Source organism: Antennarius striatus, chromosome 18, assembly GCF_040054535.1.
Source record: "Antennarius striatus isolate MH-2024 chromosome 18, ASM4005453v1, whole genome shotgun sequence".
Classification (NCBI taxonomy): domain Eukaryota; kingdom Metazoa; phylum Chordata; class Actinopteri; order Lophiiformes; family Antennariidae; genus Antennarius; species Antennarius striatus.
Window position 1 is genome coordinate 19,610,547 of NC_090793.1, and position 22,069 is coordinate 19,632,615.

General features: G+C 42.6%; 1 protein-coding gene across 1 annotated transcript; it reads right to left on the reverse strand.

Annotated features, from left to right (window-relative positions):
* Positions 1–323: 323 nt before the first annotated feature.
* Positions 324–20,788, reverse strand: slc1a7a (solute carrier family 1 member 7a). Its single transcript, XM_068340564.1, has 11 exons — positions 20,330–20,788; positions 16,877–16,956; positions 9,063–9,278; positions 7,100–7,142; positions 6,450–6,681; positions 6,118–6,217; positions 5,070–5,303; positions 3,079–3,273; positions 1,246–1,380; positions 1,024–1,123; positions 324–755 (listed from the first exon to the last, which is right to left on the reverse strand). Exons 1-11 carry the CDS (start codon positions 20,468–20,470, stop codon positions 489–491), a joined length of 1,743 nt encoding a protein of 580 aa, XP_068196665.1. The 5' UTR covers positions 20,471–20,788; the 3' UTR covers positions 324–488.
* Between the last annotated feature and the right edge of the window lie 1,281 nt (positions 20,789–22,069).

Sequence of the window (22,069 nt, forward strand, 5' to 3'; positions counted from 1 at the left end):
CACACAGCATATATCACATATAGACAGAGTCCAGCGTTCCACCTGTTGCATGCGTTGCTTCTCTTTTGGGTGTTTAAGGCAAAGAGGGAATATCTGGAAACGGAAACGGGACGTTTGGATCTCCGTCCTTTTTTAACCCCCACGTACGAAACGTTTCTGTCCTGATTTTAGAGGACAGAACAAACTTCCCCTGAACAGATGTCTGTTCCGGGCTCTTCAAACTATGCCTGATAGCTAATGTGTTTTCCATTACTGCTCCTTCTGGGGGTGGGGTTTGTGGGGGGTGGGGGGGGTGATGCTTGTCTGAGAGGACGTCGTACCAAATAATACATCTCTGATAAACACACGCAAAAACACACACACAGTCAAATGTGGGTCATAATTTAGGTTATGTAGAAAAAGAAGAGGTCTTTTTTTTGATCCCAGTGTTCCCAGCGGTGATCCGCGGCGGCCACGGACGAGCCAATGGCGTCGGGTTTGGACGGCGGTCACACGTTGGTCTCCAGGCCGTTCATGTCCACAGAACAGTGGTCTTTGTCCTTGTGCTCTCTCTTGTGGTGGGACGAGTGGGAGTGCTTCTTCTTCTCCAGCGGCCGGATGCCCTCCTCCAGCTGGATCAGACGGGCCACGTCCGGGGACAGGTGGTCCGGCTTGGAGCCGGGCGGGTGGGGCTGGTAGCAGCCATTCTTCTGGTTCTGGTAGCTCATCATCTGCTGGATGCTGATCATGGGTTTGGTCTCACAGATCAGAGGCACCTGGTGGAGGACAGGAGGATGGAAAACACGCGTTACGACCCTGGTTTGACCTCTATGCGACCTTTTTTCCATTGAACAAAAATATTCACAATTCATCCATTTTCTCCACTGAAATTTTGAACCCGGAAATCGCCGTTAGATTCAGTCTTATGAAAATCTTTGGGATGCACACACTTCTTCGGAGCGCATCACAGAGAGGCACTACTTCCTCGAGGTGAAATGAACTCTTAGAAGACGTTAACGTGTGGTTTTACACGCGTGTTCTCACCTGCTCGCCCTCCTTGACAAAGTCTTTTCTACAGATGTGAGCCATGATGCCTGTTGCCAGGGCGTCGCCCATCACATTGACCATCGTCCTGAACCGATCCCTGGAGGATTGAAGCAGAAGCTCCATTCAGTAACAACACAGGGGGGTGACTAACATCCACAATCATACAGTGGATTTGTTTGCCCCCCCCCCACCCCGATGGACGGATTAACCCTGACTCACAAAGCCCAGTCGACGGCGATGATGAGGGAGATGTCATCGGTGGGCAGGCCCACGGATGTGAGCACGATAACCATGGTTACGAGTCCAGCCTGAGGGATCCCGGCGGCACCGATGGAGGCTGCAGTGGCCGTGATGCTGAGAACAAACAGGGTTTAAAGCGAATGTGTGTTTATAGAAGGTGTGTGTGTGTGTGTGTGTGTGTGTGTGTACAGGAGGTGTATTAATAAAGCAATAAAGCAGATGAACTGAAGACGATGCTGAAGCTCAGCTTCATCCTCCTCCTCCTCTCTGCTGCTCTCACATCAGAGCTAAAGCAGAACCTTTAGCTGAATAAAACTTGTTGAAAAATGCATGAATACATCAGTCGTATAAATAATGTGACTTTCATAAGTTTCATAAATCGATATAGAACCAACTCATAAAGGTTTAAGTTATGCAGAATGCCCACGAAGATATTATTAATGTGAAACAGAATGGATTAAAAATGACTGTGGAACCACTTTATTAATGATGCTCTCAGGCTGCATCTGTTTTATCACCAGGTTAAACTACACAAAGCAACAGATGAGAACGTGAGTACGTGTTCATTCCAGTAGGTCAGACTAATTCTGTTAGATATGCTATTTTTTATCCTATAAAAAATTACTGGATGTCTTTATAAATATGAGGTAATAATGGGTTTAATGGTTTTACACTGGACTGATCAGATTTTATAGTGCAGCAATCTTTTTTTTTAAACAACAAAAATGAATATACGTACTTAAATACTAAGAAATAAAATGAAATAAAAATAACATAAGATTTAACATAAAATACTGTATTTTTATATATATATATATATATATATATATATATATATATATATATATATATATGTATATGATTATTTTTTATTTTTAAGGTTTTAATTTGTCTTTTAGTTCCAGGTTTTGGATATTCCCATCCCCGTGTTATCAAGAGATAACTAAACAGACGTTCTGAGACTCTGGAGCTCTGCAGGCCTGAGGTTTGGGGGGGTTTAAGTTAGCATGCAGATGGAATGGCTCCATGGTCGGCAGCCAAACAGCAAAGAGAGAGACGGGGAGGGAGGGGGGGGGGAAATTATTATAATTCCGGCGTGACAGGGGAGATGAGTAATACAGGTCACACGGGTTTTACCGTCAGGGATTACAGAGACGCAGGGGGAGAGGTCATCATAATGTTATTATAGTAGGGTCAGGGGACCAGAGGACGGGCCCCAAGTCCTAGACCTGGGGGGGGGGCCCAGGTGATGCAGATCAGCGTTGCTGCTGGGGTCATATCGGTCCGTCCCGCCATCCCACTCCGGAGGGGGGGGGGGCTTCCAGACTGATTTAGCAGAAATCAGATCAGACTAAGAAGCTCACATGAGGCCTAATCTGTGTGACATTTACATATATGTGTCTCTGGCAAATCCCATAATGTTTTTTATTAATTCAGAATTAAACGAAACGAGTGAGGTGAGATTAATTCACCACACGGGTGCAGCGGGTGTCGGTTAGTGACCCAGATGAGACTCCGGTCCCGCTCCTCAGACGCTCCTCACAGGAGATGAGAATCTTGAATTATTCATCTACTGGAATTAAATTCAAATTCCATTGAAATGATTTGTAAAAAATAAAATAAAATAAACGAGGGTAACCCGGATGACATCACTGATTCTGCTAATCTCTTTTCAGATTTGCGGATTATACAAATGTTTTTCCAAAGGGAAAAATATTCCCAGTGACGAATGACCTGGATTTGGGAATAAATGGAGCAGCGCTAGAAGTTTGTTTTCCTCCTCCTCATGTGCTGACGTCAGCAGATCCCCACCTGATGGTGATGATCTGTCCAAAGTCCAGCTCGTAGTTGTTGACCTGGGCGATGAAGATGGCGGCCACGGCCTCGTACAGCGCCGTGCCGTCCATGTTGATGGTGGCGCCGACGGGCAGCACGAAGCGGATGATGCGCCGGTCGATGTGGTTGTTCTCCAGGAGGCACTTGAAGGTGATAGGCAGCGTGGCGGAGCTGGAGGAGGAGAGGGAAGAGAAGCATCCAATCAGGTGGCGTCGTGGATAAAAACACGGTTTCAACGGAAACCAGAAGGAAAGCTGGAGTTTATTTGGTTTATTTCTACCTAAGTTAAAAAAAAGAGTAAAATTATATATTAGTTTTATCAAAATATTAAAGCTTGGTAGTCATTAAAAAAAATAAATAAATAAAAATAAAGATGTAACACTTTTTTTTTTCACTTTTGCTTTTCATTCAGTAGTTTTTGGGGTTTTTTGCCTTTAATTCATATACAATATTTTCCACACTATAAGGTGCACCTGCAATAAAATTCCTATTTAAAACAAAAAAATTCATACATAAAGTACGCTGGATTTTACAGCGCACTGGATTATAAAACGTATCTGAGATCTCATCTTCAATGAATGGTCTATTTTAAAACTTATTTCACATATAAGTCACAGTGGATTATAATAAATTGAGAAAATTAAAGGCTTTTAGGTGCGCCTTATAGTGCGGAAAGTACTGTATTCTCCTGTGGACACTGCACCAAGCTGACAGAAACTTCACACACATATTTCAGTAATATCTGTACTAATATATGTAGTAAAATCTGTAGTAATATCTGTAGTAATATCTGTAGTAATATCTGTAGTAATATCTGTAGTAATATCTGTCTCTGTTTCTTCATTAACTTTTGATTGGTTTTTATGAGCGAGATCAAAACATAACAGCGATTTCTAGGTTCAAAATTTAAGTGGAGAAATGGAAAAATTGTGAATATTGTTGTTGGATGGAAGTGTAATTAAGGCTTGCGTCCCTCACGATCGTGCGTTCCTGTCCAATAAATGCTCGTCAAAAGAAACAAGGACGCACGCTCACGAGAACAAACCAACAGGTGGACGAACGCTCACAGCAGCCAGACTGGAGACGGCCTCACTAAAACGGAGGTTAAGAGGGTCGCTGCCGAACACAACATCCATTTCATTCAAGGTGAACCGCATCATCTCATCCATTTAGTCCAGCGGCGTGCAATCAGAACAGGCCCGCTCTTTAAATTGCTTTTTTTTTCCCTTGCTGGAGTTCATTATCTGGTTTTCATAACAGCACTCACTGAACACCAGCCACTTTGGAAAAGCATCCTCACGGAAATGTTTATTCTAAATAAATCTGTCCTTTATTCATTCCAAGGTTCGGAGGTGGAGGTTTGCTTTTATTAATTTTTTTTAGTATACTTAAATGATCCCCAAAGGCAAATTAGAAGGCGGAGGTGGTCAGCAGCTCTAAACTAACTTCTGATTGGACGGAATCGAGGCGTCTCGGCCTCCTGATCAACTCACTTAATCTGATGGATTATTGGTTTGGATCAAATGGATCATTTGTGATATTTTGGATCTTTTATGTTCCGTCATTGACGATAATAAAAGAGAAATTCATTCTATAACTTGGTAAATAAAAGAAACTGACAAAAACTACATTTATTTATTGTATTTATTTAAATTTATTATATTTATTTAAATTTTTATCATTATTTTGCTCCTTTTCCAACAGATTTACTCATTTAGTTGCAGCCATTAATAATAGACTAATAATTAAGACTAATAATGAAACTATAAAATACAATAGAAACTAGTAATTTCCTTATTAAATTTAAATTTAATTTAATTTTTTTCTTTTAAATTTAAATTTTAAAATTAATTTTTTTAAAAAATATCACAACCAACCCGATTAAATCGTTTCAACTGATTCCACAATTAAAACGATTAGAGATCCACCTGAGTCTTTTATTTTGAAGTTAAGATTTCCTGTTCTACCTGGAGGACGTGGCCAATGAGATGAGCAGCGCCTGCAGGATGCCTCTGATGTAAACGATGGGGCTCTTCTTGGTGATGAAGAAGTACATGGCCGGCAGGATGAAGAGGCCGTGCAGCACTAAGCCCATCACCACGGTGATGGCGTAGAAACCCAGCTTCTTCCCCATGGCCGACGGGTCGTCCATCTCCAAGATCTTCCCGGCAACAAGAAACACAATCCCAAAGGGGAAATACCTGGGGAGACGGGGGCAGGTGAGGTCAGCGCTCATGAATGGATTAAAAATTATGTGATGGTGTCTTCATGTGAGGGTTTGATGAGGCTTTAATTCAACACAGACGTGTTCACGCTAAATGCTAAAATGGATAAAATACATAACATATAATATAATTCTTATTTGAATAAAAAACCGACAATATTTTAGTATAAACGATCAACATGGAGATACGACGGTTCGTCCTCTGGGGACCAGGAATGTCTGAATCTAGAGGAATGAGAATTGTGTAGAAATTTTACTATAAATTAAAATCTTTTATGAATCCAAGTAAGTCGGGGGATTTGAGCTGAATTCATATCCCCCGGTTCTGTATTCGTGTCACGCTGCTCTGGATAGTGGCAGGAGGCGGGGCCTAACTTGTGGGCGGAGCCTCGTCTCCACACCCGTGCCTCGTCAGGCTGATTGGCCTCAGGCTTTTTAAGCCGGCTTCTCTTGCGGTTGTGTGCAAGAGGGCTGCGTGCATTTGTCTGTGCGTCATTTTGCACAGAAGTTACTTTTCAAGCTAAAACATCTTTAAACATCAATAAATAAAAAAAAAATTTTAAGTAAAATTTCAACTTTCTGTGCCGCCCGGCGCCCCAATGGCCTGCTGCCCGGTAGGGGTCGCGACCCGGTGGTTGGAGACTGCTGCTTTAAATGACTGCTGGGATATTTCCGTTGGGTCTAAAGTGGTGGGAAAACTGACGGATCAGAAGGATCCTCTCAGAAAAGAGCCGGACTAACAAGAGGAGGTGATTTCTTTGGCGGTTTAGCGTCTTAGACGCGACTCTCACCAGATGACGATGGCCACAATCTTCAAGACGGCCTCGTTCAAACTCTGGCAGAAGTTGACCAAAGCGCTCCCGTTGGGTCCCATCCTTCCCAACATTATTCCTGATTTGAAAAACAAGAAGAGGAAGAAGTCAGAGGCATAAATAATCAGATTAAATGCATCAATTAAACGCCCACATGGACGCGTCAGCGGCTCAAAGGAACCAGAACGCCGCTCTCTGCCGTCTCATCTCAGACTGTAATCACGCAAAAGACGTAGGCGGCCCAAGACTTCACTTATGCTATTAATTATATTTACGTGTAAAGACATGCCGTATCCGTGGCAACCGCTTACCCATGGTGGCCGAAAAAATGACGATTCCGAGCACATTCATGCCCTCGCTGGTCCCCGGCGAGGTTTTCATGATGACGTCGGGAGGCGGCGTGAGGTCCAGGGAGAAGTTCTGCACGTCGGTGCCGTTGTCGTCCTGGATACCGTAGATGTAGACGCGGCGCGTGGTCGTCTCGTCCAGCAGCTGCGCCATCGTGGGTTTGGGGATGAGCTCGGCCGTTCTCTGGGTTCGGTACTAGGAACCAAAGCGGGACGCGAGCTCAGGAGTTGTGTCAGGTAGCATGAAAGGGTTAAAATCATCAACGCCCTTGATAAAAGTTATGAAAAATATATGTATGTAAATGACTTCATTAGTGAGTTTTAAAGTTGTTCAAAACTCACTCATAAAGTCTTTTTAAAGTCATTTTAAAATCAATTATTCTTATTAAAAAAAAATAGCTGAGCTGTTTCCATGTTTCCAGCTGTGGGCTATGCTGAGCAAACTCTAGTTTCTTATTTAACACACACACACACACACACACACACACACACACACACACACACACACACACACACACACACACACACACACACACACACACACACACACACACACACACACACACACACACAAAGAGGCATTGAGCTTCTCCTCTTAAACTTTTTTCTCTCACCTGTTGAAACGTAGCTTGAACCAGGTTTGCTGGAAACATGTTGCTGAGGGAGATAAAAACAGTAATATTATAATGTAATAATATTATAAGATAATAATATTACAATATAATAATATTATAATATTATTATATTATAATATTATTATATTATAATAACAGCAGACAGATTTAAACAGTCAGAAGGAAACGCAAAAACATTTATAAATGTTCCTGAAACTAAAGAGACTGAAATCAAAAGAACAACTGACAGATCCTGAATTAATATAAATATTCATTCATTCGTTCATTCATTCATTCATTCATTCTTTCTTTCTTTCTTTCATTCATTCATTCATTCATTCATTCATTCATTCTTTCATTCATTCATTCCTCCAATCAGGGGTCACGGGGGTTTAGCCAATCCCAGCTGTTTTGGGCGAGGGGCGGGGAGACACTGGAATCAATGGTTGTGGTTGCATGTATTCTATAATCTATAATCTATATTTGTTATAATTGGTATAATGCTCTCTGGATTGACACTACGATGGAAGTAGATTCCAATCAATCAATCAATCAATCAATCAATCAATCAATCAATCAATCAATCTTTATTTCTCTAGCGTTTTCTTTGGCAAACACAACAAAAACTATTTCCCATTTGTTCCCCACAGGAAATAAACAGGAAACATTACCGGGAATAAAATAAAATATAAAAACATAAAACATGATGACTGACTCAAATGTGGAAAAAGAAAACATAAAGATTAATAATAACAATGATAATAAAAAAAATAATAAAATAAAACATAAACTGAACATTGGACATAAAACAGACCTGAAAAGTCTCAGAATGTGGACTGAATAAAATGATCTAAGTTCAAAATAAACCTGATCAATAACTGATTTCCCCTCAGACACACTGGTCATCACACACACTCGTCACACACTGGTCATCACACACACTCGTCACACACTGGTCATCACACACACTCGTCACACACTGGTCATCACACACACTCGTCACACACTGGTCATCACACTCGTCACACACTGACACACTGACGCCTGAGTACCGGTGGGGACATCGCGAACACTGGCACGATAGTCCAAGACCGTAAAGAAGCTTTGCAAGATAAATCCACAGCACAGCTGTGCTCTGTGAAACACACACACACACACACACACACACACACACACACACACACACACACACACACACACACACACACACACACACACACACACACACAGCTTCACCTTCAGCATACAGTTGTATTTCAGAGACTCGGTCGGGTCACTAGATTCTTATTTTTCCTCACCAGTGATGCCAATCGTTTCAGAATAATTCATTCTTTTCATGCTTTTATTTTGAAATCCCTCCGTGACTCAGATGCATGAACCTCCTCAGACTCCAGGTGAATGTAGCCCACTGACCGACTGGAACACTGACACAGTGGCTCTCATTTAGGTCAGAACCTCGTGACGACCTGACCTAGCTTCACCTCCAACACGGCCTCCAGAGGCTCTAATTAGCTTAGCACGCTAACCCCGATAACCCCGTGGCACACGAGGCTGTGAGGCTTTACGCTCCGACCTCACGACTCACCCCGACTCCGGTTCCCACCAGACGACACGTTATACAAAAGACGAAATTTCCCCGTTGAATACTTTGAAGTCTCTCAGCTGAAGTGCGTCTACTTATCATAGCGGCGCCCACTTTGAGAAACACTCGTGGTCAAGGTGCCGTCGTGGCGGCGTTGTGTCGTCGAAAGGCTGTCAGACGGTTCAAGCCTGGATTACAAAGGCAGATGATTGCTCCAACGAGCTGTTGGGCAACACAACGTGATGGAACTCACAAGTCTAGAACGTGTCATGTGACCGCGTCGGATCTTGGGCTACTGTCAATCAGCGAGTTTACAGGTTCGTCTGGATCGTTCACGACGTTTTACAAACCCAATTTTATTTTTTTTTTACGTTCTCTTACCGGATGAGGTCCAGCAGGGCGTCGGCCGAGCTGGTCATGGGCTTCTTGCTGTCCTCGGAGTCCTCCTTCTGGGCGGCCCCGCCCGGGTGGATGATGTACACCATGAGGATGCCCACCACCACGGCCACAAACGTGGTCCACAGGTAGTAGGAGATGGTCATGATGCCCAGGCGGCTCGAGCACTTGGCGTCCAGGGCGGCCAGACCGGACATCAAGCTGGAGACACACAGGAAGTTGTTGCTTTTACATGAACCTGTTTTCCTGTTTAGTCTAAATGCACATCAGTCCTGCTCCAGACTCAACGCTACGCTTTCCTGGGCTTCCAATAAAACCTGCATCAAGCAGCTGCGAGTCAGGAACACGGTTGTGATCGCCATCCAACTCTAATCGACACGTTTGCTGCGTTTACTTTCCCCCCCATTTCAATCTGAGCACATTTCACTTTGCGTCCCGTGTGAAATGTTCCGTGTCTTCACCTAAATCTAACATCTGTTGACATCCGTTTTATGGATTCAACACACAAACACGCAAAAATAAAAAAACCACAACCACAGATAACTCCCCCCCCCCCTCATCTCTCATCATCGAATCATTTCCATGAAATGAACGTAGAACTAGAAGCCTCAGGAAATGCTATATAATCCATCCATCTATTTTCTTCCATTTTCTTCTATCCAAACGATGCTAATAGCGTCCTTTATGTCTCCATAACCCATCAAGAGATGTTCTGACGGTACAACCGTCGCATAATGACAGCGAATCAACCTGACTGAGCCCTTTTAAAGCCAGATAAGTCCTTCATGTCAGGTTGACTATAATTTAACGACATTAAGGCCCGGCCGTCGTCCTGTTGGTGTGTGTGGAACCTTCTGCTTCTCATTTACTGGTGAAATCTGGTGATTCAGGGCTTTATGTTCTGAGAGAGCGCTGGAGATGAGGAAAAAGCCCTGCAATCAAAGACGTTATATAAATAAGACACGCATTAGCATTTAAATTGGCTGCCTTGAATACGCTGCTTCATTTATTCCTCATTACTGCACCGACAGGGGGAAAACTGGTTGTTTGCTTCTCGACCAGATGGAGCAGACAAATCCAAAGAGCTGGAGAGACGGTTTGGCGGTCCTGAGATCCTCTCCTGGTCCAGATCGTGATCCGGTTCGGTTTGGCGAGTCGGTGCTGAGGAGAATTCTTCTGTTTATCCTTTCATCACCTCTGAAGTGTAGAACTGAGTGCCTCCATGTCTGCTCTCATCGGAGACAAGTCTGCTTGTCTCCTTTGACCTTGACCTGGTTTTCTCAAGGTCAAGGTCATCACCTCATTCTCATCCCCTTTGCTGCCCGAGTCATGTGCTTTTTGTTTCATCCTTCTATCTGCAACGGTTGTGAAGATATTTGGTGGCCGAACACACAAACACTGACATTTACTATACATCACGTCTCTGAAGCGGGGTGTGAAAAGAGTCTATCACGTAACTTTAAAGCCAATTCTTCTTCACAAAGCATCTTTTTTTGGATGATTATTCTTTTTCATTGCACATAATATTTCTAACGCTCCACAAACGACCAGATTGATCCTTTGGAACCTAAAAGAACATTGACTTCTTTTTGTGAAAAGACTGGAGAATATCATCAAGGTGTGATAATTATGTGTGTCTGCTCCACATTCAATGTAAAAAAAAAAAAAAAAAAAACTGGTGATAATAAGTTTAAACATTAAATATGAATCCCGTTGTGGTTTTCAAATCGCAGCTGGAGCACATGGATGGACGTGTAGATCCACTTCATGACCATCCATGAGACAGGAATGAAGATTGAACCTGGTGTCCAGATGTGACTGGAATGACAATGTCATTAGAATGTGCAGCTTGAGCTGGAAGATATTTCTTCCTCTGGTCCTTTGGTGCAGCTGTGACACGGAAAGGGGCATGAACTGTGGCGGTCAGGGATTGGACGAGCTCCAACGGGACGACCCGGACGACCGGGGCCGCTTCACAACAAAACATCAATCTTGTGAAATGGCAGAGACACGGTTTCATCTTCATTGTGCGACAGTAAAGGTCAGTGGAGCAGTCAAACGAGGGCCGAGGCGGCGGCAACCGTGGAACGGAAAAAATTAAAATCAAAGAGCGTTCCTCCACCAATTCCACACGCGTGTCCCATCAAAATAACTTCCTTTGGGTTCCTTTGGGTTATTGACTCTAGAACCAGGTATGAACTGTAACGGTTGTTCATTGGTGAGCCGGATTTGGAAACTTTAAATTGTTTAAATTGACTTTATGTCACTCAAACCCTCATCTTTCCAATGGGAAAAACACAAACTATGCAATATTTCCAAAAAATTTGGTGCAAAGTCAAATATTTCTAAGAAAGATATTACTGCCTTGACAATGTCAATAATTCACAACAATACCAATTTTAATGCATTATTAGTTTTTGGTACAAGGAGGAATTTAATATTTACACACACCTGTTACACCTGTGACCATTTTGGCCACAAGGCTAACAGGTGTATAAAAGTGTAGATAAATGTTTTTGTTACTTTCAATGCACCAGATCTCGTCAGCTACTTCAGACCTATCCATAGATATAAAGTTTATTATAATGTTTTATATTTATATGGACTGTATGTCACTGAAATCACTTGGTGCTTCCTGGGCATTACGGGCCCCCAGGAGTCCAAATGAGGCTCTCGCTCATATTTAACGGGACATATGTGAAACAAGTTCATGAGTGTTGGTCAACAAACCGGATCAACTTCAGAATCAATCAGTCAGACTTGAAGGACCCGTTTAGGGATCAAACGTCACGACTCCTGGTCTAACAGGAGTCTCCGTCGTGACCCGCTGAGGGCAGATCCAGCAGGTCTTTGGGACCATATGGGGCTTACGGGCCGCCCTGCTGCACCTATGCTGAGAGAGAGCTTTACGCTAATCCCTGGTGTTGATGAATAAACCACAGCTGAGGCTTCTCAGACACGGGTTATCCGTGACAACTCTGACAAGTGATAGCGACACCGTGGCCTCTGGTGTCAGAGGCTCCGTGACCACAACCACGACCCGTCCCTCGTCCACATCACCAGGACGATTTATTTAGCTGAAGTCACATCCAGATGCCTTAGAGGAACATTGGCTTGAAGGCTTTTTTTCCAAATCAATTCCTTTGCGGATGTTGAATTAAAAACGAACCATGCAGAACAGGAGTTAAAAGACCCGGAATCCATTTGTCTCATTTGACTCTGTGATCCGTAGGATTGAGCAACATGTTTGTCTTCAAGTGGCTGCGAGAGACAATAATCAATACGAGTCAGAGTGCCACCGGTTCAAACAAAGGTCGCTGTTCTCTTGTGGTTAAACACGTATTGATCCAACGTCGTGGGGATGATGATGATGATGATGAGGATGATGCTGGTGAAATAAGACGAAGCTTAAAGAAGCTGATGAGGAGGGACTCAGAGAGAGGCTTTCTGTCTATCGTGGCCTCGTTTTTTACCCCGTACCTTTCAGCGGAGCTTCCCCCCCTCCGTCCTGCTGCGTTTTTTCTATCTGTCTCTGCTGAGATTATGAAAATCAATTCCCCATAAATCTCTTGTTGGTTCTGACCTACCGAGCGACGGGGTTCATTGTTTGTCCTTCTCCTGCTGTCACAACATGATTCTGTCTTTTGCCTTGATGTAAAAGTAAAAATAAAGTTTCTACTTCCCAGAAAAGATGAGAAAATTCTATTTAGACAAGAATTCGGCTTCAGTTCATGTTCAGTTGTTGTCGAACTTTAATATTCAGAAGCTGTTTGCGAGAACCGTCTCCATAGACAAGAGAAGCATTTTAAATATTCTTATGACTTTCAACACAACACACAATTTTTAACGACTTCAGTGTTCAAATATTCCAACCTTGGAACAAAATCCCTCACATTTACAAATTCTGTTTAAACATGGCCAACCTTTGTTGCTCTGCTTTAGCAGCAATACAAACAAGACCGAAACCACCATCATTTTCTTTATTCTCTAATAAATTCAGAGTGATGTTTGTAACTTGAGTGAGTAATAAATTCAGAGTGATGTTTGTAACTTGAATGAGTAATAAATTCAGAGTGATGTTTGTAACTTGAATGAGTAATAAATTCAGAGTGATGTTTGTAACTTGAATGAGTAATAAATTCAGAGTGATGTTTGTAACTTGAATGAGTAATAAATTCAGAGTGATGTTTGTAACTTGAATGAGTAATAAATTCAGAGTGATGTTTGTAACTTGAGTGAGTAATAAATTCAGAGTGATGTTTGTAACTTGAATGAGTAATAAATTCAGAGTGATGTTTGTAACTTGAATGAGTAATAAATTCAGAGTGATGTTTGTAACTTGAATGAGTAATAAATTCAGAGTGATGTTTGTAACTTGAATGAGTAATAAATTCAGAGTGATGTTTGTAACTTGAATGAGTAATAAATTCAGAGTGATGTTTGTAACTTGAATGAGTAATAAATTCAGAGTGATGTTTGTAACTTGAATGAGTAATAAATTCAGAGTGATGTTTGATGTTGATGTGGCCCTCAGTGAAAACGAGTTTGACATGTAGTTGGTAGAACATCTCTAGGGGGTTTGGAGAAGACAGTCCAACACATAATCCAATGGAATATCACCAAACTAGAAGGCGTTGCCCCCCAGGAATGGGCTAAGATTCCATGTTTGCAGAAAATGTCATGCTTCTTTACTTTATTTTTTTGTTTTTTGGTTAGTTTTGAACCTTTCCTGTGTTGTGACATCTGTGTTCCCAGGTAACCTCAGTGTGATGGAACAACTTCATCATCAGACCCGGACTTGTTTGTGTTTTTCTCCTCGTCTACTCCTGCGTTTCAGAGTGAGATGTTTTCCTCCTGGTTTGTGTTGTTTTGGGGTTTTTTGCTCTTCCGAAAAAATGGTGCTTTTGAAGGTACGATTGGATGTAATGACAAACAAGTGTATGACTCAGTTTGAAGAGGAACAATTTAACCATCATCATAGTGAAGAGAGAAGAGGACGCTGAGCAACCAGATGAACCACCCCGACAACGTGACAAATATAAAGCGGCTCCTGGGTCGCCGTGACCCCCGTCTAATCGTCTGACATCATTAAGACTCCAGGTGTTCATCAACATCATCCTGAAGCATCACCAAAGCTAATTTCACCTCTTGTAGAAACACTCAGAGGGAGCCAGGAGATCAATCGCCCTGAAAAGACCATCCTCACTGTCAAAATCAATATTCTCCTCGAATGTGATCAACACATGAATGACCTCTTCCACAACCATTACATCACATTCTACGAGTGTGCATTAAGACTTTACAGCGTGTTTCATCAGGAGGTGTAAGAAACAGTTTGACACCGAACTGATCCACACCTGACTGTTAGACGTCTCACCGGGGGCAGACCTGAACGTCATCAAACTCTATTCACCTTTATCAGTCCAGTGCAATTCAAAAAACTTTATTAGTCCCAAAGGGGCAATTAAAAGCACATAAAACAGGATGGGTGTAAAACACGGTGTAAATGCAAGCAGTGTAAACATAAACAATAAACATATATAATAATTAAATAACATAAATATAAATACAATGTTTATGTTTAATAATAATTCAAAAACTAGTTATTTCAGAACCTAATTAGTACAAAAACCTAATGGGTTAGTTAGTTAGTTAGTTAGTAGGTTATATAATTCTGTGCGGTATCTGAGTGCCAAGGAAGGTGCCTTTAAATAAAATGTGTTATTATTATTATTAGTTAGACAGTTATTCAGTTAGTTCAGAAACTAGTTGGTTTGAACCCTAGTTATTTCAAAACCTAGTTAATTCAAAAACGTAGTTTGTTAAAATACTAGTTACTTTAAACACAGTTAGTTCAAAACTTAGTTAGTATAAAACCTAGTTAGTTTTAGCACCTAATTTGTTCAAAAACAAATGTTGAAAACAAATTTGACCCTAAGATCTCATCCAAAGTACGGGTGAAGAAGCGCTTCCAAGGGTTTATCAAAGTCACCGTGGGGCAGAAATTTACACAAAAAAAGAGAAAAACAAGACTTTCAAACATTCCAAATGGAGTTCTGGATGAGATTTCCTTTTTAATTAGGATGTCAGCCCTGCCTGGACCATAAGGAGGCAGTAAGTGGAGTGGCCATTGAGTCTGCCTGACGCGGTCATGGGATAATCTGGTTTCCGCTTTGGCTGCGGCGCAGATGGTGCTGGGGGGGTAAAAATGGGGGCAGGCAGACTGGAGAGAGCCGGGGCAGATATTCACCCCTAGATAAGCCCTGAGCGCCCCGTGCAGCGTGTCGGTGCGTCGCATCACGACACGGTGGAACCGTTCCGGAGAGGCCGAGGAAACCAACTAGAACTACTTCATGGAGCCAACTTCCTGTTCAGTTGTCGACAGAACAGGAAGTCCACGTTCAGAATGCAGAATGTTTGCCCTTGTTGCGTTTGCATTCCACCTGCGCCGCCGGGAGGGTTAAACAGGCCGCCGGCCGGCATGCACGCCTGCCGATTAGTGGAAATTAACACATCTGACGCTCGCGTGCTCCACGTCTACCAGGAAGCCTGCTCTAAAGTTATCTCACGCAGGAAATCTGTGAAGACGAGCAAGGACACAGCGGGAACGCGAGCCTGGGTGAATGCATAATGTTCTATAGGGTGTGTTTAAATAGTGTAGACAAAGACAAGAGTCAGACAGATAGGAGCGCAGACAGACGGGTAGAGAGAGAGAGAGACAGCATGATGGAGGGGATTAACTTCTCATCCAGCCTTTGCTGTTGCACAGATTGTAAGTAGCTTATTGGACAAAGCGCCCTGCATGTCACCGTTTGCATGACTTGTTTTGGGAGTTTTTGAGTGTGTGTGTGTGCGTGTGTGTGTGTGTGTGTGTGTGTGTGTGTGTGTGTGTGTGCGTGCATGTCGAGTCGAGGCTCTGTGACTCTTAACACAATGAGTGGACTTGAGGATTCATTCACTTCCAGCCCGACGACATGTTCTTTCAGTGACGTGGACGTCGCTGCAGGTGTTTCATTACTTTCATCCTCATTAATAATTTCATTATATTTCACTCACTTTTAATGAATTCCATCACCTGTGGGCGGAAAATGAATCCACACACGTCACTGTTAAATGCAAAGTGTTGGATTGGAGGGATGCGAAATTAAAGTTTGATTTTTATCTCAAACCACATCATGTGTTTTAATATTTCAGTATTGTTGTGCATGTGTTTTTTGCATCAGTAGACTAGTGAACTCACTAGTCTACTGATTGGATCCAGAATGAGGTTAAAGCGATAAATAGAGGCCAATAAATCAAAGTGAACGCTGCAGTAGAAACAACCCACAGGCCACCGAAAGATCTTTGTCTTCCGGGCTTTTTTTACGATATGCAAATTCACCACTGATTAATTTTTCAGATCAATTCTGTTTGTAATGACTAGAAAGACAATTCAGTCGAAGCGTGAAACAGATCCCAGACCGCTGACATTTAATCTTTCATCTCATTCAGAGGAACAAGCGAGACGAGTGATGGCAGCGGCCCCATCCCTCCGACGGGGACCATTAATATTACATCCTCTATCAATTCATTAGTAATCAATGCAAGTTTTATGTGCATGCATTTATTTATCATTAATTTAATTCCACATATTGTTGTTCAGGTGCAGGCGGTGACACAAGAACATAAAATATAACATTTCCTGCTTTCACGTCTCCACGTGTGCATCTGTTATAGTCGCTGTTTGTATAATTAAATCTGTCACTTGATATGGAGGTGGGTGGGGGTCTTGGGGGGGGTCGACTGGGGGTCGTTCTTACCTCGATACCACGAGAGGCAAAATTAACATTTTCAGCATCCTCATCAGCAGCTCTCCGGGGAACTGGAAATACTTCACTTCCTGCAAGTGTCAGGAAAAAAAAAAAAAGTTCAAGAATTAATTCGAAGCAACAACTTTTGTCATATGAGCAAAACAACATTATGCAAATGTCCTAGTTTGTATTCGTGTCGTCTCCGGCGCGACGCGCTAAATGGATGTGTAGCATTTAATAACAAGCCATTAGCCAATCATGTTATTAGATGGATCCAAACAACACGTTTTTAAATTGTCGGCGGCGTTCAACACCTCCTCTGTGTTGTTTTGGTTCAAATATAAAAATCCTTGACAGTAAAACAATCAATATGGAGAATAAATAAAAATCTGTAACAGGTGTTACAGTGGGTCACAAGCCCCATGATAAACAAATAAATAAACAAACACAAATAAATTCACAAATAAATATATTAAATATAAAATATAAATAATGTAAATATTATAATACATATAAATATTATATATATATATATATATATATATATATATATATATATATATATATATATATATATATATATATATATATATATATACACACACACACACACACAAATAGTTCATGTTTGATGGAAAGTGTGAGGATTCTTCTGCAAAATAAGATTTATTCCTTTTCTTTTTTCTGAATTCACGCCTCAATCATTCATCAGTTGCGTGATTTTCTTTTTCCACTCTATTATTTATGGGTAATTAAAATGTAAGTATTAATTATCTGACGCGTGTGCATCTATACCCTGTTTATATTCACTGCATGAATGTTAATATCGCTCTGCAGGTGGTAAAAAACGAACGGAGGCTCCATGATATGAAGGAATAAAGTGAATGCGATGCTTATTATTCATGTAAATGAATCATTTTGTGACAGAAAAAAAAACTTTCTATAAGAGGAAACTTGAAAAAAGACAACAAAACATGAAATGAAATAAATAAATGTAAGTATTTCACATCTGTGCAGCGAGATGATGGAGCAATTAAAGTGTTTTTATTCTGTTTTGGAGCGACAGCTTTTAGTCCAAATGGCTGAAAGAGGGGGGGGGGGGTCCAGTGGGGGTGCGTCACGCTTTGTGTTGTTTGTTTGTTTGCTTGTTTGTCTGCATGAAGGAAGGGCGATCTTTCTCCGAGGCCTGAAAAACTGTGACGAGTGAAAAGAAACCGTCTTCGCTTGATGTTTGGAGTCCTGAATCAAACCTCCTTTTTCTGTCGACTTTTTATTTATTTATTTCCATCGCTTGAATCTCTGTGCGTTTGGAGCGTCTGAAAACATTTCACCTGTCATCGCTTGAGCTTGGAAAAAAAAATATATATGAGGATTTTTTAGAATAAAAATAAATAAATAAGAGCTTGACCTGAAAGTCAGAAGATACTGAATGCAGAAACATGTCTTCATCCGCTCGCAATAAAAAAAACAACTTATGTTAATGTTTAGAAAGAACTCAAGGTCGATATTTCATAAAGGGTTTGTAGAAATACAGGCGTGTATGAAGCGAAACACAGCGAGTCGTACAGTTAAAAAGCCTTCATTGTAAATGAGCTGAAATGACTCTTATTTGGATTAAACCTCAGCCAAGGCCGACAGTCTGCAGAGAAAGGAAAAACCGAAGCCTCGATGTTACCTGAGGAGAACATCACAATGGAGAAATACAGTACAGGTGATCAATACCCACAGAGAGTGGTTTACAAAACTGGGTCAGTGTCATTCTGGATTGAAATCAAACCAGAAGGACGATTCTGAAAGTAAAAGTGAGGGATAATTCATGTGAACTTCAAGTCACGGCTTCAGGGTTTAGAAGAAGGAGACCCGCGAGTGTCGAGCGGCGCCATTTAAATTCTGCAGCCGTTCTCGGTTCTGTGTTTATCTGAGCTGAGAGAGTTCAGGGTCCAACTCGCATCATTTACAAGCAGTGCGAGACACAGGTTTCCCACTGATAGTAAGTCACATTTACATTTAAATATGCAGTTTTCTATCTAGTTAAACTCGCAGTCTGCAGACGCTGTCGACTCGTCTTGTTTTAAATTAAATGCACGTCTGAAATAGTTTTGTGCTGATTATTGTTTCTGACTCCTGATGATTTCTCTGAGACAGAATCTGATTTTTCCTGGAGAGCAAAGAAACGTCAGGCCGTGTTCTCTGGCTTCCTTTAAATTCCCCCAGCTGCTTTTTTTTAATGCCGTTTCTGAGCTTTTTCAAGGACACATCTCTTCCATTACGGTTCAATTTAAGGCCAGACTCACTAGAGTTGTAAAAGTGTCTCAGCGCCCCCCCCACCACCACCACCACTCCAACCCTAGCACCCCCCAAGTATGGTCCACAATTCCAATACCTGAAAAGCGAAACAGACAACCTCTATTTGCAGTAGTGAAGCAGGACACTGGTGTGATTTAGCGTGTTCCTAGCTGCGTTAGCATTGTGGCTAAGTGCTAATGAGCAATCGCCGCCGCCACGTGTCCGTGCATCCAGTCTCAGTCAGACGCCACCCATCTGGATCGTTTTCCAACATGCTTTATCCTTATGTTCTGATTCAAACGCTCCAAATTGATTCCATGCATTGATTGTCGTAGCAATCTCTTCTTCTTTTTTTTTCTCCCACAACATAATCTCATTGTTCTGGGAGAATTAATCATCCCGTCGCCGACGGAGATGTTATTTCTCTGTTCTCTGGGAGCCTCCCAGCATTATTTGAATTCAAACTACTTAATTCCTCTTCTGGTGCCTTCTTGGTGTATTATATAAGTGAGCGGGAACGGTTTGTTGTGGACTGGACGTCTCTGCTGACGACTAATCCCTGATGCGGAGACTACGGGCGATCTGACCCACCGATTATATTCTGTTTGCTGCTTAAAAGACAGAGAATATGCCATATTTATCGAACACAATACACCTGGGGCAAGCGAGCAAATTGGTCTTTTTTAGATGAGTCTGAACTTTTGTGCTCTTTTAGAAGCAGGATGAACGAATTAATGTTGTTTTTCTCAACAAATTCTCCCTGAAAAACCCCGGGATGGGCTGGAAAGAAAGGCCGGCTTATTGCAAATAAGCTGAAAGCATTATTATTTTAAGTGAATCCATCCCATCTGGGGATAAAACATGAAGTCACATAGGGTAATTGTGGGCTTTGACCTGCCTTCCGAGGGTAAAGTTAGACTCATATCCAAGTGCAGGTTAATTAAAAGATTGAGGTTAAGCACAGGGCAGATAAAGTGGAGGCTCTGGGAGCGGAACCTTCCCTGAGCATCACAGTGGGGGGGCAAGGGCAACAAGGCAAGCATGGAGGAAGGAGGGGAACGAGGCGCCCTAGGAGTTGCAGCATCTGAATCCATCTTGGTGTTTATGAAGGAGACGGGAGTTCGGAGGGCAGATAGGTTGTGTGAGGGGCAACCAAGGGTCACAATCACCACTGACCTGCTCGGAGAGCTGTTTACCCCTGAGGAAGAACCCCAGCAGGCATCCGATGACCACGGCCAGCACAGAGAGGATGAGGAGTCCGTTCTGTTTGCACACATTCTTCACTCGCCCCCAAACTTCCTCCAGAGCCACCGCCATCCTCCTCCTCCTCCTCCCCCACCACCGCCGCCGCCGCCGCCGCCTCCTGCTCGACCTGGTCCCGACGGCAACTTCCCAGCAACACCGGAGCAAGAGCTCGCTTTTGACCTCTTATTCAGCCATGTAGATCCAGCAGCCGCCGCCACCACCACCACCGGGGACGCAGGAGAGGATGGAGACGCCCAATGAGACGCAAAGGAATGATGAAGGTGATGAAGAAGAAGGAGTATAAAACAGACGATAGCGTGAAATAAAAATGAAGGAGGTAGTCGTCCACAACTAAAGCACTTCAGGAGTTTGCGTGTTGCGCCTCTGAGCGGCTTCTTGGTGATTCCATATGAAACTAAGAGCATCACCGCCTGTCAATCTGTCTCTGTCCGTCACGTCCCTCCCCATCCATACCCCCACCCCCCACCTCCCTACCCCGACACGCTCCTCCGGTGGCCAACAGGGGGCCCTGCGACAGCTGGCGGTATTGTCATCAGGGTTAATACTACGATCCTATTACCCCCACGCTGCACACGACGATCTGAGGCGGGATTAGAGAGCTCTTTGAACAATTGGACGGTTGGATTGTTCCAGATCACATTAAAAAAAAAAAAAAGAGTGACATGAATAAAATAAATAATTAAATAAAAACAAGGAAAACAAATTACACAGAAATGCGAAGGGGTGTGTGTGCTCACTGGCGCTCTAATAAGAGGCTCAGGGCTTCATAATGAATGATACGGACCCAACAGCAGCTGTTCAATGTCATGTATATGCAATTATAATGAAAACAGTAATAACTGAAAACTACTGAGCATATATGTGCATAAAAATGTACAATTAATGATCATTTCAGACACCTGCATCCTCTGATCCCCTGGGCTCCAGTAGGAATGGATGCGTGTGGTGGTTTAATATTCAGATCAGGCCATGTAGGAATATTACTGGGAGACGGAGCCGAGTCCAAAAGTCTGACCTGACTCGCTCTAATTGGTTCTATTTCTCAAACTCATTTGGTGTTGTTGACCCTCGGTGGATTTAAGTGTGAAATGAGAGGCTTCTTCATAAAAGTGAGGTGTGGAGTGGCATAAAAATAACCCCAGACGGTCCAGAGTGTGTCTGTGGCCTCCAGCCAATCACAGTAGGGGAGGAAAGAGAGGGTAGTCCAAGGGAGCGTCAGCCATCCCATCCTGGACTTGGTTTTATGGCCTCAGCCAGAAAAACAGTAAAGTAGCAGCAGAATGGGTTTGTAACCCGTGTCTGGAGTCGGGATTTACCCTGGCTAAAACGGATTTGGTCAGGACGTATTTACAGGAGTAGAACTGAAACAAAACTGACTTCTCTTCCCCAGAACCACGAAAAGCTGACTCATAAATCTCACATAGCATCGCAAGCTTCCGCATGCTAGGTGATACCGCTGTAATCAGCCGCCACTGGGAGTTTTTTTTCTCCACCCAGAAATGTTACTTTTGACAAAGCAATCAGCGCCCGTTGAAAGTCAAGCCTTTACAGCTGAGACCAATCCATTTTCACAGCGGTCCGTAATCAGTAAAGGATCCGGGGTTTCAAAATCAAATAAGCTTGTGGCAGGAAAAAAAACATCCATGTTGG